Source organism: Theropithecus gelada, chromosome 1 (genome assembly GCF_003255815.1).
Source record: "Theropithecus gelada isolate Dixy chromosome 1, Tgel_1.0, whole genome shotgun sequence".
In the NCBI taxonomy this organism is placed as follows: Eukaryota; Metazoa; Chordata; class Mammalia; order Primates; family Cercopithecidae; genus Theropithecus; species Theropithecus gelada.
In genome coordinates, this window is record NC_037668.1 from 46,694,540 (window position 1) to 46,708,110 (window position 13,571).

General features: G+C 42.9%; 1 protein-coding gene across 1 annotated transcript in view; it reads right to left on the bottom strand.

The window, feature by feature from the left end:
• The window catches only part of UBR4 (ubiquitin protein ligase E3 component n-recognin 4), a 139,110-nt gene that overhangs the window by 62,868 nt on the left and 62,671 nt on the right, over nt 1-13,571 (bottom strand). The window contains exons 50-60 of the mRNA XM_025381474.1: nt 13,211-13,274; nt 12,643-12,777; nt 11,458-11,632; nt 10,433-10,573; nt 9,417-9,538; nt 8,603-8,714; nt 6,548-6,678; nt 6,248-6,425; nt 5,689-5,793; nt 4,009-4,146; nt 2,931-3,105 (exon numbers count right to left, since the gene is read on the bottom strand). Coding sequence (XP_025237259.1) covers nt 2,931-3,105; nt 4,009-4,146; nt 5,689-5,793; nt 6,248-6,425; nt 6,548-6,678; nt 8,603-8,714; nt 9,417-9,538; nt 10,433-10,573; nt 11,458-11,632; nt 12,643-12,777; nt 13,211-13,274 — 1,476 coding nt within the window. The remainder of the gene's footprint in view (nt 1-2,930; nt 3,106-4,008; nt 4,147-5,688; nt 5,794-6,247; nt 6,426-6,547; nt 6,679-8,602; nt 8,715-9,416; nt 9,539-10,432; nt 10,574-11,457; nt 11,633-12,642; nt 12,778-13,210; nt 13,275-13,571) is intronic.

Genomic DNA, 13,571 nt, shown 5'->3' on the forward strand with positions numbered 1-13,571 from the left:
CCAGCCAAAATTTATGACTAGGATTATACGGCTCTATATCAATTTGAAGACAATTATCTTCACAATGAGTCTTTCAATCCATAAACATATTTCAATCCATAAATGTAGCTCTTCATTTATTTAGGTCTTTAACTTCTCTGAGATTGTGCAGTGTTCAGAATAGAAGTCTTACATATCTTTCTAATTTATTGCTATTTATTTGATGTTTTTTAATGTTACTCAAATAGATCAAGAAATTTATAATAAGCACAAGGAACACAAAAGAAAAAGAGATTTTAAGAGACATGAAGAAGAGAATATGATGGTCTAACATCTATTTAACTGAAATCCCAGAAAGAGAAATAACAGAAAATAAGACAAAAAGAATATCTGATAAGATTAATAGATGAGATTTTTCCAAAATAAAAGACACTAGCCCACACATCCAAGAGTCCCAAAGACTACTAAGCAAAACAAATGTAAAGAAATAAATCACATATCCTGGTAAAATTGCAAAAATAATGACAAATGAAGATCTTAAAAGTAGCAGTAAAGACATTACTTTCAAAGAAGCAACAGCTAAAATAGGAGGTGATTTCTCATTGGAAATAACAAAAGCCAGGAAATAATAGAATACCATTTTCAACTAGGGAGGTCGGGGGTGCTGCCAACCCAAAATTTTATACCCATCAAAAATACATCCTCAAATGTAAGTTCAATAAAGATATTTCCAGACCAACAAAATCTGAGATATTGTAAACCAGCAAACCTCCCTAAAGGGAAATCTAAATGATACAGTTCAGAAAAAAAATGATCCTGGATGGGAGGTCTCAGAGGCATAAAGAAATGTTAGGCACAGAAAATGGTAAACATATGAGTAAAACTTCAACAAACACTGACCATATAAACTATAAAATCCTAAAGGCTTTAAGAAGACATTAAAAAAGTTAAAACACACAAAAATGATCATTTATATTGATAAGAAGGAGTAAAGTCTTCTAAGATCCTCATATTATTCAGAAAGTGTAGCTATTAGTTAAACTTCGTTTTGAATAAGGTAAGTATGCAAGTTAAAATGCATAATATAACCACTGAAAGACTAAAAACAGAGTAAACAACTTCCAAACCTGCAGAGTTGGAGGAAAAAAGGAAAAAAACAGGAACAAAAAATTAGCAAGTCAACTCAAAAGAAGGCCAACAAGGAAAGAAAAGGATACACATAGAACAAATAAGAAGCACAAAGTAATAGCAGACATCCATTCCAAATCTGTCAGCAATCAACATTAATTGTAAATGAACTCAACTATATCAACTAGAACACAAAAGTAGACTGGATTTTAAATTTTTTAAGTAAATTTTTAAAAAATCATAGAGACCAAGTTAACTGAACATAAGGGAATTAACCTAGAAATCACATTAAGAAAAATATTAGGAGATTTTTTAAAAACTCTATCAAGGCCGGGCGCGGTGGCTCAAGCCTGTAATCCCAGCACTTTGGGAGGCCGAGACGGGCGGATCACGAGGTCAGGAGATCGAGACCATCCTGGCAAACACGGTGAAACCCCGTCTCTATTAAGAAATACAAAAAACTAGCCGGGCGAGGTGGCGGGCGCCTGTAGTTCCAGCTAGTCAGGAGGCTGAGGCCGGAGAATGGCGTGAACCTGGGAGGCGGAGCTTGCAGTGAGCTGAGATCCGGCCACTGCACTCCAGCCTGGGTGACAGAGCGAGACTCCGTCTCAAAAAAAAAAAAAAAAAAAAAAAACTCTATCAAAATATCTATTAACAGAACCAGAGAAATTCATCCAGAGAAGTAAACGGCTTACATTCAAGCAGTAGGATATAGAGAATGTGGAAGGCACTCTTTGATGCCCCCTTTAAATGTCTCTGATGCCTGACTGCATCAGGCACCATATTTTTTCCCTGATAGAAATCAGTTAGTTCAAAATTCTGGGCCAGGCACAGGGGCTCACACCCGTAATCCCAGCACTTCCGGAGGTGATGAGCGGATCACTTGAGCTCAGGAGTTCCAGATCAGCCTGGGCAACACGGCAAAACATCATCTCTACAAAAAATACAAAAATTGGCCAGGTGTGGTACCGCACACCTGTAGTCCCAGCTACTCGGGAGGCTGAGGTAGGAGGATCACCTGAGCCTGGGAGGTTGAGGCTGCAGTGAGCTGTGTTCACACCACTGCACTCCAGCCAGGGTGACAAGAGGGAGGATCCTGTCTCAAAAAAAAAAAAAAAAAAAATTCTGACTTACTTATTTTTGCACTAATGTAACAACTACTGGCCTCAACAAATTCAACAAACATTATATCTTGAGTCTTATTTTTCAGGTTTGTCTTCTATTTCTCTAGTTACCTCTGGGATAAGAATACATTCACTTCACCAATCTAGCACCAAACTCCACCACAAAAATGGATTAGGATTTTATAGATCACTTTCAGTTTCAAAATGCTTCACCACTGGTATTTCTAGCCATAAGCATGTATTTGCTATGTCTTATTTCTCCTTCACCTTATGAACATGCTGAACAAGGAGCACTTCTAGGACACCTAATACGTATACCTAAATGTTGAGCCTCCAGCGGTGCCATTTGTAAAGAGGATGCCGTACATTGAGTGTATGGATATTGATGAAACTGGAAAAATTTGAGTAAGGAAGACATGTTTTTATGACAATCACTTTACAGTCACTAAGATATTCAGAGGAGCCTTAAGAGAAAGACCACTTCCTATTCTCTCTGTAACTGATTTAATATAATTCTAAGACAAAGACAGACCTAGAGCACTTCCTAAGATTTCAAACTGTTTCAGAAGTTTACACCTTAATATTTCAAAATAAATATACTGTTATCACCACTCTACCTCCTACAACTGATCAGTCCTACTATTCCTGAAATAGTCTCAGATAGGCAAGTCTCTTAACTGTGGAGGACTAGGTTTTGACCTGTTGCTAGTGTGGACATCTCCTTCAGCTTCTCCTTCTCCTTCTCCCTCGGAGCCATCTCCCTCCTGGTGCCCAGTGGTGGTGCTGATGGCTCCAGTGCTTGAGCTGACACTTCCTGGTCCAGCCGGATGCCCCTCAGCTGTAGCATCGCCATAAGCACTGCTCCGGCCAGACACTAGAGGGAAATAGTTTAAAAAGCACAAATCAACTCCCAAAGCATGAAGGAACCCAGTGCATTCTAAAGCAGTAGCCAATAGATAATAACGGGTAGCATTAGACAGCAACTGGTAGCATTTTTTTCTTATACGTAAAGCTAAGTAAGACCCCACAGCACTGTGTTAAATCACTCTCACAGTAGCCATTAACCCTTCCCCAGTACATAAGACCCACCTATAAGAATAATCTTAATCTCAGATGCTAATACATTTCTATCTCGTACTTCAGAGGAAACATACACTGACATGGGAATCTATAAATTATCAGCTGCTCTTAATCTCCTCTGTAAAAATTGTATCTGATTGCTACCCACGGACTGATATGGAAGGTCAAACCAAAATGGCTGTCATGTTCCCTCCTCCTAGAGTCCCACCTCATCAGCTAGTAGACTGTGGGGATGGTATGCTATGTGAACACATCAGATCATTAACAATAAGATCGCATAAAAAAACCCTCTCCCAAATAAATAAGGAGCAGAAACCATAGGATAACGGGTTTCAAGGTGACACCATAACTGTTTTAGGCTAATCATGACTTAGAATTATGCACATCATCACAGTTTCAGAGAGGAAAAAAAAAAAAAAAGAATTATGCATGTCAATGCTTTTTTTCCACTAACAGATAATTAGTAAATATCTGTAAAATATTTCAATACTAACCCCCTGAGCTTAAGCCACTGAACATTTGAAACTCGAAAGTTGAGGCCAAATGAATCCATAAGACTTTCAGAGAGTCCACAAGACTTTCAATGAGTCTCTATAACTTTTCTTTGCAAAAACCAACCCCAGGACCCAAGCAGAGATTCCTGTTTTGTCCCCACCCTCTGCCCAAGGAGACAGGACCCCCCTCCATGGCACATTACCACTGTGCTCGCCAGCCACTGAGTCCACTGCACTGCCCCCGCTCTCTGAGCCCACACTACCACCGTGGTCAGCAGGAGAGGTCCGAAGGGTAGAACCATCTGTTGCTGCTGTGCTGCCCTCGTCGTCTGAGGCTGGAGCTGAGAGAGTAACGAGAGCTGTTACAGGTTAAAAAATAAAAAAATTTAAAAAAAAAAAAAAAGCCCTCCTTGGGATGAAAGCATCAAACCACATAGTGCACAGGACACAATGCAGTTTATATATCCTGTCGTCAAAGAAAAAAAGGGAAAGATTTGCTTTGCTGGTTAATCGCTAACAGAAACAAACACTATACACGGTGCATTGCAAACAGTACTTAGACAGGAGTGAAGAAAACCCAGTTCACTGGGCATTTCCTTCGCTGTTTACATTACAGTGCAAGTTCAGTAAGAATCTGTGACATGGACGCTGAGTTTTCTAGCTAAAATGCTTCATGGTTACCATTGTTTAGGTGTTACTGACACCTGCTGAGAGATCTGAAACTAGCCATTACCATTCAAAGCATAGAACTCTGAATTTTAATGAGATTTGTTTTGAAATCAGTCAATTTTTGCTTATGTTAGGAAGTCACTTAGCATGAGCTCTTGAATCAACCCGGTTTTGTTTTTTTTTAGCAAGTGGTCCAAAGGGGAGCTCATGGGGAAATTTCACATCTCCTAATCATCCTCATCAGATGCTAATAATGAAGCAAGGAAATTCCCCAGAGACAGCCACAGCATCCAGGATCAGGGCTGAGCTGAGACAGGAGGAAAATGCTGGATGAGATACATGGGGGAGGAAAGCCAGGACAGCCACAGAGCACAGCGGGAACACGACTGGCACAACACAACAGCAACCTCAGAGCCTGAAATGGCAGCAACTAAAGAGACCTGAGAAAAGCAACAAGCCATGGCAGCAGGTGGGGCCAGCCGCTCTCTCCCTTTCTTATCTACCCAGGCTAAAACTTCCAAAAGAAAAGAAAAAAAAAAAAAACCACAAGGAAGCATCAGTCTCAAAAACTATAAATCAACCCTTAAATGACTCAGGGGTTGACCAGGTATCTCCATTTGGTCCAACTCTCTATTCAGGAAACATTTTTTTTTAATCAGATTAGGGAAAAGATTGAAAATAAAGAGCAGATGAGTTCTGGAGATTTCCTATAGATTTCAATTGTCCACAAAAACCCTCTCTCTCAAGCTCATAGATCCCTGATGGTTGGTCACACGGACCAAGAATTCTGAAGTACCATCTAGCTCCTTGTAGCTCTCCTTTCATTTGCAAATGAAGATAAAAAAAGTAAAAAGTATGAGTTCTATTTCTTGTCTCTCTTTTAATGCTGTCTAAATTGTTAGAGCTCTGACAAAGAACGCTGGAAGCTGAAGTGGAAGCCCTGTAGCTGATCAGCCTGCATGCCGCTCTCTCGGCTTTTCCATGGGGAAGTAGCTGAAGCCAGGCAGCATGCAAAGTGTGAGGAAGCGGAGCTGTGCGCAGCAGGGCCGAGCCACAGCACTACACCCTCCACACCCATCTTTCTAAAGCCAAGGCAGAAGCAGGAAGTCCAGAATGGCCTGTCAAAGCAGCTGCCCATTACACTCTCACAGCAGTGGAGACAAGGCCTGAGGGTCCTGGGGCCCTGAGCCGTGCTCCTTGCTGTGGACAGTTACCTGATGCTGTGGTGTCAGAGAGGGTTCCTGCGTCCAGAGAGGAAGAGCTGGGTGCCTGGCCGGACAGTCCCAGGCTCTGCAGGCCCAGGGCACTGCTGCTGCTGCCTGGGAAACAAGTGGAGAGTGAGCACAACATCCCCTCCAGGTCCCATCCACAGTGCTGCTTTGGCCACGTGCTGCCCTCAAGAGTCTCCAAACACCAGCATGTGACCCCCTCTGGCCTAGAGGAAGTTAGCCAACAGCCACTGCTGTCCACCCACCAAGTTCAGTTACAGAGATGGTGGAATGCTTCCTTCAGCTCAGGCAGGACACAGGCTGGAGGAATCTAAGATTCTAGAGGAAATAACCCAAACTGGCAGAAACTATGAGATTGGCGCTCAGACTGAAATTCCCACCACAGCCCTCTCACTCTCCACCTGTATCTCTGAACAGCTCTCACCCAGATCAACCTCTCCCCAAATCTGGGGACAAGCTAAGTCAGCTGGATATCAGTAACTGCCAAACCCTCTTTTCCTGCGCAAGGCCAATGGGCTGCTTTGTTCCTGGCATGGCCTTCTACCTTGTTGGTCCTGCTGCAGGCTCAGGGCAATGGCTAGTTCAACCATGGTCTCGTCATCTGCATCAGGCGGGATGTCCAGCATGGGGGGGAAGCCCTCTGCGCCTGCCAGCAGGGCCTCCAGGGGAGAGGGGTTGCCATTGTTGACATTTTCAGCTGTCTCCAGGACCATCGACTCAGACTGCAGAGAGAAAGCTCTGTCAGTGTCCCATGGTAAATGGTAACTTTTGGAAGTCCACTGAATAAGAGCTAGAGGAGAGTTTTGAAGCTCCTCCTCCCCTTCTCCTGCTGCCAGAGACTCACCACCATCTCAAAATCTCCATGGTCCACCTCACTCTGTTCCTGGCTTTCCTGACGGATGTGACCACCATTCGGGATCCCTGATGACTGCATTTTCTCATCTGCATCATCATCGTCATCATCATCCTTGTCTCCTGAGTCAAAGAAACCCCAGTCACCTGAAGGTGCTTGCTTTCTTCCCTTGGCACATGGTGCGGTAAGTCACGTGGCAACAAAAAGCCTGGCCAAGCTACCAGCTAGCACCCTGGGCTTTAGTGGGAGAACTCCAGGGTGCTATGCCCGGCCTTGTTCTCTTACTTCTTGGACCTATAGCATCTGGGAAGATGGAGGCGGCTGCGACAGCTTGCCCCCCACAAAAATAAAACGTTTTCCAGCTAGTGAAGGAAACAACCTTGGATTCCAAAGGGATTTCCATAAAGCCGAGAGATCTAAAACCAGGAGGCCCCTCAAGTGCCCACTGACTCTCAGGAGACCTTGGATAAGACAGGAAAAATCATATGATTGGGATCTTTACCTTTTGTCTGTCATGACAGATTAGAATTTGTTTCACTACTTTTTTCTAAAACAACTAGGTCAGTGAGATTTTCACACTATGTAAGTATTATGAAAAGAACCAGAACTGAAGTGTAAAACCACTGACTGGAAACCAAGGATACCACTGCAGGTCCTGCCTGTGCCAGCTTTTGTGTGAAGGTGAGAAGGCCTTCTAATAAGGAAGATGTCCAGGTGAGACTCCTAATTGTCAGAAGAGGATAGAGACCTCATCTTCCACTCAATGGATTGCTAAAGCATGTAAATATGTCCCTTAGAAACATAAACTATCTCCACTCTAGGTTCTTGCTAGAGAAAAGAGCCACAAACTTAGACAAGATAAATGATATGCAAGGAAGACTGTCTGAAAGTCACAAAGTTGTGTACATTCCTCTAGACATGCACTGTCCACCAGCCACATGTGGCTACTGAGCACTTAAAACATGGCTGTCTACAAAGAGATGTGCCACTAGTGTAAAATACATTCTGGATTCCCAAAATGGTACCAAAACAGGCAAAATATTTCACTAATAAATTTTGTATATTGACAATATATGTTGAAATAACATATTTGATATACTGGATTAAATAATTAGTAAATCAATTTTACGTTTTACTCTTTATAATATTGCTATTAGAAAACTTAAAAGTACGGCTGGGCAGTGGCTCACGCCTATAATCCTAACACTTTGGGAGGCCGAGGCGGGTGGATCACTTGAGGTCAGGAGTTCGAGACCAGCTAAGCCAACATGGTGAAACTCCGTCCCTACTAAAAATACAAAAATTAGCTGGGTGTGGTGGCACACGCCTGTAATCCCAGCTACTTGGGAGGCACAGATTGCAGTGAGCCGAGATTGTACCATTGTACTCTAGCACTCTAGCCTGGATGATACAGTGAGACTCTGTCTCAAAAAAAAAAAAAGAAAAGAAAAGAAAATGTAAAGGTACATAGTGACTTTCATTTGAAATTTACTTCTAAATCAAGCCAAGTAACCAGAATTATATAATTCTGTTATTCAGACACCTTTTAGAATTGCCTTTACTGAATCGTAAAATGTTATGCCCTTGACTGTGTCCAAGTGTATCATGAGGGAAACTCCTGTGAAATTTGCTATCCAACTTATTGTAGGTAAGTCCACTAAGGATTCTGCCCCTTTGGCAACAAAATGGACATTTAATGAAGAGCTTCTATCGCAAGAAAAGTTACATTTTTGTTTTGTCTTTGGTCACTGTGCTTTTATTTTTGCTATGGCTCTTAGGAAACTTTCAGCCACCTCACAAGGTCCTACATGGTTGTTAGGTGAGCCATGGCCTCTCATCGTTATTTTTATTCTACTTACCATATACATTTTGATGTGCCACCTTAAATTCTTTATGGGGTGAGGTAGCATTAGAAAAAAGGTAGATACATAAACAAAAGTCTCCAGGACCTTGGTCAACATGCGCAGCATGTCTAATGCTACTGTACCTCCCTCTCTCCCCTCCTCCCAAATACAGGCTTGAGCCTAAACCCAGACCTCACATTACCCATTGGAGTGTTGCTTCGAGGGGAGGAGGGTAAAGTCACATGTCTCCGTTTGTTCCTGGGCCTTAGGACTCGAATTAGAGCTTGTTTACAAGAGAAGCTCACAGCAGGATCCTGAGGTTTAAAAGGAAACTGTCACGCTTTGGTCTCGTATTATTCATGAAACTCTCTATAAAACACTTTCCTTTCTTGGTCACTCACTCCCACACATGTGGATACCTCTCTACTCTCACCTGCAACCCAGCGGACAGCAGGCACATCAGCAGGTTAAGTTAATCCCCCGTTCCTGACCTGGCACACATAAAAGAGCCATTCACTAACTTCCTGTCTCTCAGTTCCTGGGGATAGACTGGCAGGTCATTCGCTCCTGAGGCCATTTTGGCCCCTTACAAATGGCTTTGGCTTTTTATCAGATGATCAGGCCCCCAGTGCGCATCTTAGCTCTGTGCTAAAATCAGTAGTTTTAACACTAAGCTTCTGTGAAAGGGTCACTGGAAATAGAAATCTTGATGTACTACTTTCATTCATGCCTCATTTAAGTCACAATTCACTGAGTTACCTAGCACTTACTATGCAGCAAGCAGCAGGCCAATCCCTGGTGATTCAGCACTGAACAAGAGAGACTAAGCCCATCCCCTTTGCAAATCTTTCTCTTCCATGGAGTAAGATCTTAAAGCTTTTACTGATATTCGAAACTTCATCCCTTCAGCTTCCTTTAAATCTATTTTATTTCATTAGTTTAGCAAGCAAGCTAAAAACAATTTTCCAGACATTCCCTGGCTGCTGAGAGCTCTCTGGGATTGTAATGCTACGTACAGGACACAAGAGCATCTGCATGTAGATCTTGGATGCTGTGTTAATACAATCCAGCTCACAGGTGCAGTAGCCATGGATGATGTCCACCAGAGCATTGACAGTAGCTTCAATATGAGTTAGGCCTAAAGGAGACACAAACATTATTTGAAAATCTGGAGCAAAAAGCTCTAACTACTTGAGAGTCTGAGACAAAAGTGTAGCTTTTTATCTCCGCATAAAAGGTCATGCAAACAAAATGACAAACACACACACACACTCACTCACACACAGTAGCCTGTCAGTATTATTTGTGATTTGTTTCATTAACAGTTTCCTAATCTCCCAAATTGTCCTCAAAAGCCTTTCCAGATATCTTGAGTCACAGAAATAAGTAGCTGTCCACTCTCTCTGGATATCAAAAGACAAGGCAAGGAAATATGAAGAGGAAGGCAGATACTAAATGTCCCCTAATATCCTCCAACCTCAGGTGATGACAAAACATGACCTTGACATGCCTTTTAGGTTCACCCACCCAAGTGTCCTCCAAACATGAATGAGCACCAGGATCATCCTACTTTTCTATATTGCTATTCAGACCCTTACCCTTCAATCTGAATTTTCAATGGTATAAGAAGTTAGAGACCAAAAGAAATATAATAGTCCTCAAGATACTTTTGCCTTTTGAGCTGGCTTTAAGCCAAGTTATCAAAGATTTTTTAAAACAATGATAAACCAGTGAGGAGACACACAGACACACACACACACACACACACACACACACACACACACACAGTGCCTCTTTATGTAAAATATTCAACCCCAGTGAAAAGATATGGTACAAGAAAATCCCACTCTGCCACACTGCTAAATTCCTCAGGAACATTGCATTTATCTCACAGACTTCTACTTCTCAATTATGAATTCTGGAAGAAATGGATTATGGAGAATGAAGGCTAATGGCTAATGGTCATGGCTGTTCAAAGACAGAACTTACATCAGGCTTCATTACCAAGATTCAAATATCCCTTTTAACATACCTGGAAGGCAGGCAGGTGCCAAGAAGGCATTCTTGGGTTTAGATGCATGGAGTTTCCAGAAGTGGTTCACAAGCTGGGTGATGAAACTACAGCAATCTCCTTCCAACTGCTTCTGTGGTTCTTTCCCCTCATCCATTCCTTCTAAGCAGGAGAAAGAAAATTATCAACGATGGTAAATCTGAGGTGGAATTTAATTTGTTTTAAGGTTAACTCAGGTCAAGGAAGCTTGCCTGGGGAGGGAGTTTCAAGTGGGGGCCCAATCAATATGCCAACTATCCCTAGACTCCAGCAGGCACATCTAGGAAAAAAACAGTCTGGGAAAGGAATATCGCAGAAAACATTGTATGTTAGAATTAAGTAGAAGGGGGAGCATTTAGGATGTTTACAGCAGATTCAAAGATCTCAGTTCCAACTGTTCAACTTCTAAAACCTAGAGGAACATATGAACATTCTAGAGATTTCTCTAGAATAATTCTGGGATTCTAGTATTAAAAGGAGGAACAGGATGATGATGGAGCATGTAAATAACAGAGAATTGTAAAGGCAGCAATCAGCTCAATTTGACAATGACAAAACAGGTTTGCTACCCAGCCAACAGAAAAGGGGATGAGGAAACAGCACTAAGCACTGAGAAAGCTGCTACACATATTAATAATAGCACTGGCAAAAGAACAGCATGAAAGTGAAAGATATGCCACAGATGCTTCAAAGCAACCAGGGCCCAACCAAGCTTAGCTTTCCCCTGAAGCTCCTAAGAGGTAGTAACTTCAGAGACAGATTATATCTGATGTCTATAACACTAAATAAATTCAAGGATAATCAAAAGGATAAGCACTGGAAAAAGAATGTGTTTAAAATGGTACAATCTCAACGTCAAAAGGCCCTACAAGGTATAAAGACCAAGAAGCAAAATCCTTGTCTCTGAGCATGCAGTCAGTCAGAGGCCAGTAAGAACAGTAAGGATGAGAGGGTAAATAGGCATATGAAGCAGATCTCAGGACCACGGCCATAGGGGCCAAGTTCACCTGTTTCCATCTGGGGCAGCTTTGACTCCGTAAAGTGGACAAGGTTGTTGGGGCGCATGATGGCAATGGAGCGAGCTGTGATCACCAGCCTCTGGAACACCTCGGGGTCCAAATCCTTGCCTTCTTTGCTGGATGTGTTGAGACACTGTACAGCTTTGCTCAGCAAGGCCTGATCCTATAAAACAACAGGGGCACAGAGGGTCAGCCATAAGCAAGAGCTGGGTACAAAAGCAAAGAGGAGAGAAAAGCTGGCAGATCACCAGGATTATTACCTCCTCTCAAGAGAACAGGCCAATGAACACCAATCACCTACAACAAATCTTCAAAACAGCCCCATATAGTTAAGTTTCTTAATACATAAATTATTAATGTTATTAAAAAATTAAAAACCCTGCAGTATCAAAGTATGATGGGAAAATTCAAATCTACTCAGTCTCCAGAACTGCTGGATTTCTTTCTCCTACAACAGAAGAGCCATTTCCTAGCAAATTCATATTACCCAAGGACAGTGTTTCCAAAATTGCCTTTCCTCGAGAGGCTCAGCAGGTTAAACTCACATTTTTCAGTTCCCTGGGTTGGAGGCACAGAAGCTAACCAAAGCTCTGGGTTGATGGTTCCTCTCAGAGCCTTTCTTCCTCAGGGGTCTGAACTGTCATCTTTTCCATCTACAGAAATCGGCCCAATTTGTCTCCTTTGGCAATGCCTTTCTTTTATAAGTGACACCCTCTTTCCCCAGATTTTGCCATCAGAGGCACTCCAACAACTATGCAACACTTGTCTCACCAACAAGGACAGTGCACCTCTCGTGTTACGCCACAGCTGAGGGAGGGAAAACACTAGCAGTCTGTCTCCTGAGGGACTCCCTCACCTCACCCTTTTCCAGTGAGAAGGCCACCCACACTCAATGTCCCTCCCTCTCTTTCTTAAGTCTTGTTGATCCTGTTAGAGTGACAGAAAAATAAGTACAAACCAGGGGCCCAGTCACTGGCTTATCCTCAGTTTTGAGTGGCACTTGAGAATTTCTCAGGACAAACTCTGTAAAATGTAGGTCTAATCTGAATGCTATCCTCTCTCTACCTTACTTTGCTGTGCTGCTGCTTTACAATGAAAAGCTAACTTATTTGATTCCCTGTCAGCACTGCAATTTCCTTTCCCACACAGGCATCCATGAGAGAGAACAGTTACCTTGTGGCTGTGGTAGGCCGAGCGGCTGGTGTGCAGGCTGGCCAGAAGGCTCTTGGACTGCTGCTGGACGCTGGCAGGTGCTGGCAGGGACAACAGCAAAGTGGCCAGCTCCTGAGCGGCATTCTTGTTTCTCTCCTGAGGCAAAAGACAGCAAGGTTATCACTAACCCCACCAACTCGAGGCAGAATGAACTATCTACACTCTGCCTGCCCTTCCTTCCTTCTAGGCCACCAGGGCTAGGTTATGCTCCATGGACTGCAAAGAGAAAAAAAAAAATTCAGAAATTATAATCCTCCTTCCTACCAGATGAAGAAATGGAATCCAAGCTCATGATTCCCAGAACAGTGTTCTTGTACCAACACGCATCCTATTCTATGACACATGCTCACTATGGGCCCTAAAAGTAGGACATGAGGCCTTAAGCTGAAGACTTCTCTGGAGCTTCTTAGCAAATCAAGATTATGCTACTATAAATGTTCTTTAGCTGCGAGGCCTCAGGGCCTCAGACAACTCCACTGACTTCCTGCCTCTTCAGAAAGCTTCCATGTGCTTTGAAAAAGTGACTTGCCTTCTCGATGATTGGGCCAACGGCAAAGCAGCTTTCCAGGGCTTCTAAAGAACTCACAACCAGCCTGGGGAGACAGAAAACCTGGCTTGAGTACAACACCGTTCTCTCCGCCTTGCGCTTTAGCCTAAGCAAACTATAGTCATGAGGACCTTGGGGACAGCTAATGAATGCCAAATACAAAATCAAAGCACAATAAGACCTGCCACAGGCACCATGCATATCGTTTCCTATGTTACAGGCCAGGAGAAACCTGGCTCCTGCTCGGAGATCAACCTGAGGCCATGTTCATAATCCGTAACTCAAAGACGGGGCTTTTCTTCCTCAAAGAGGATAAATGTGCTTCCTTCAGCTGCCTGTGGCA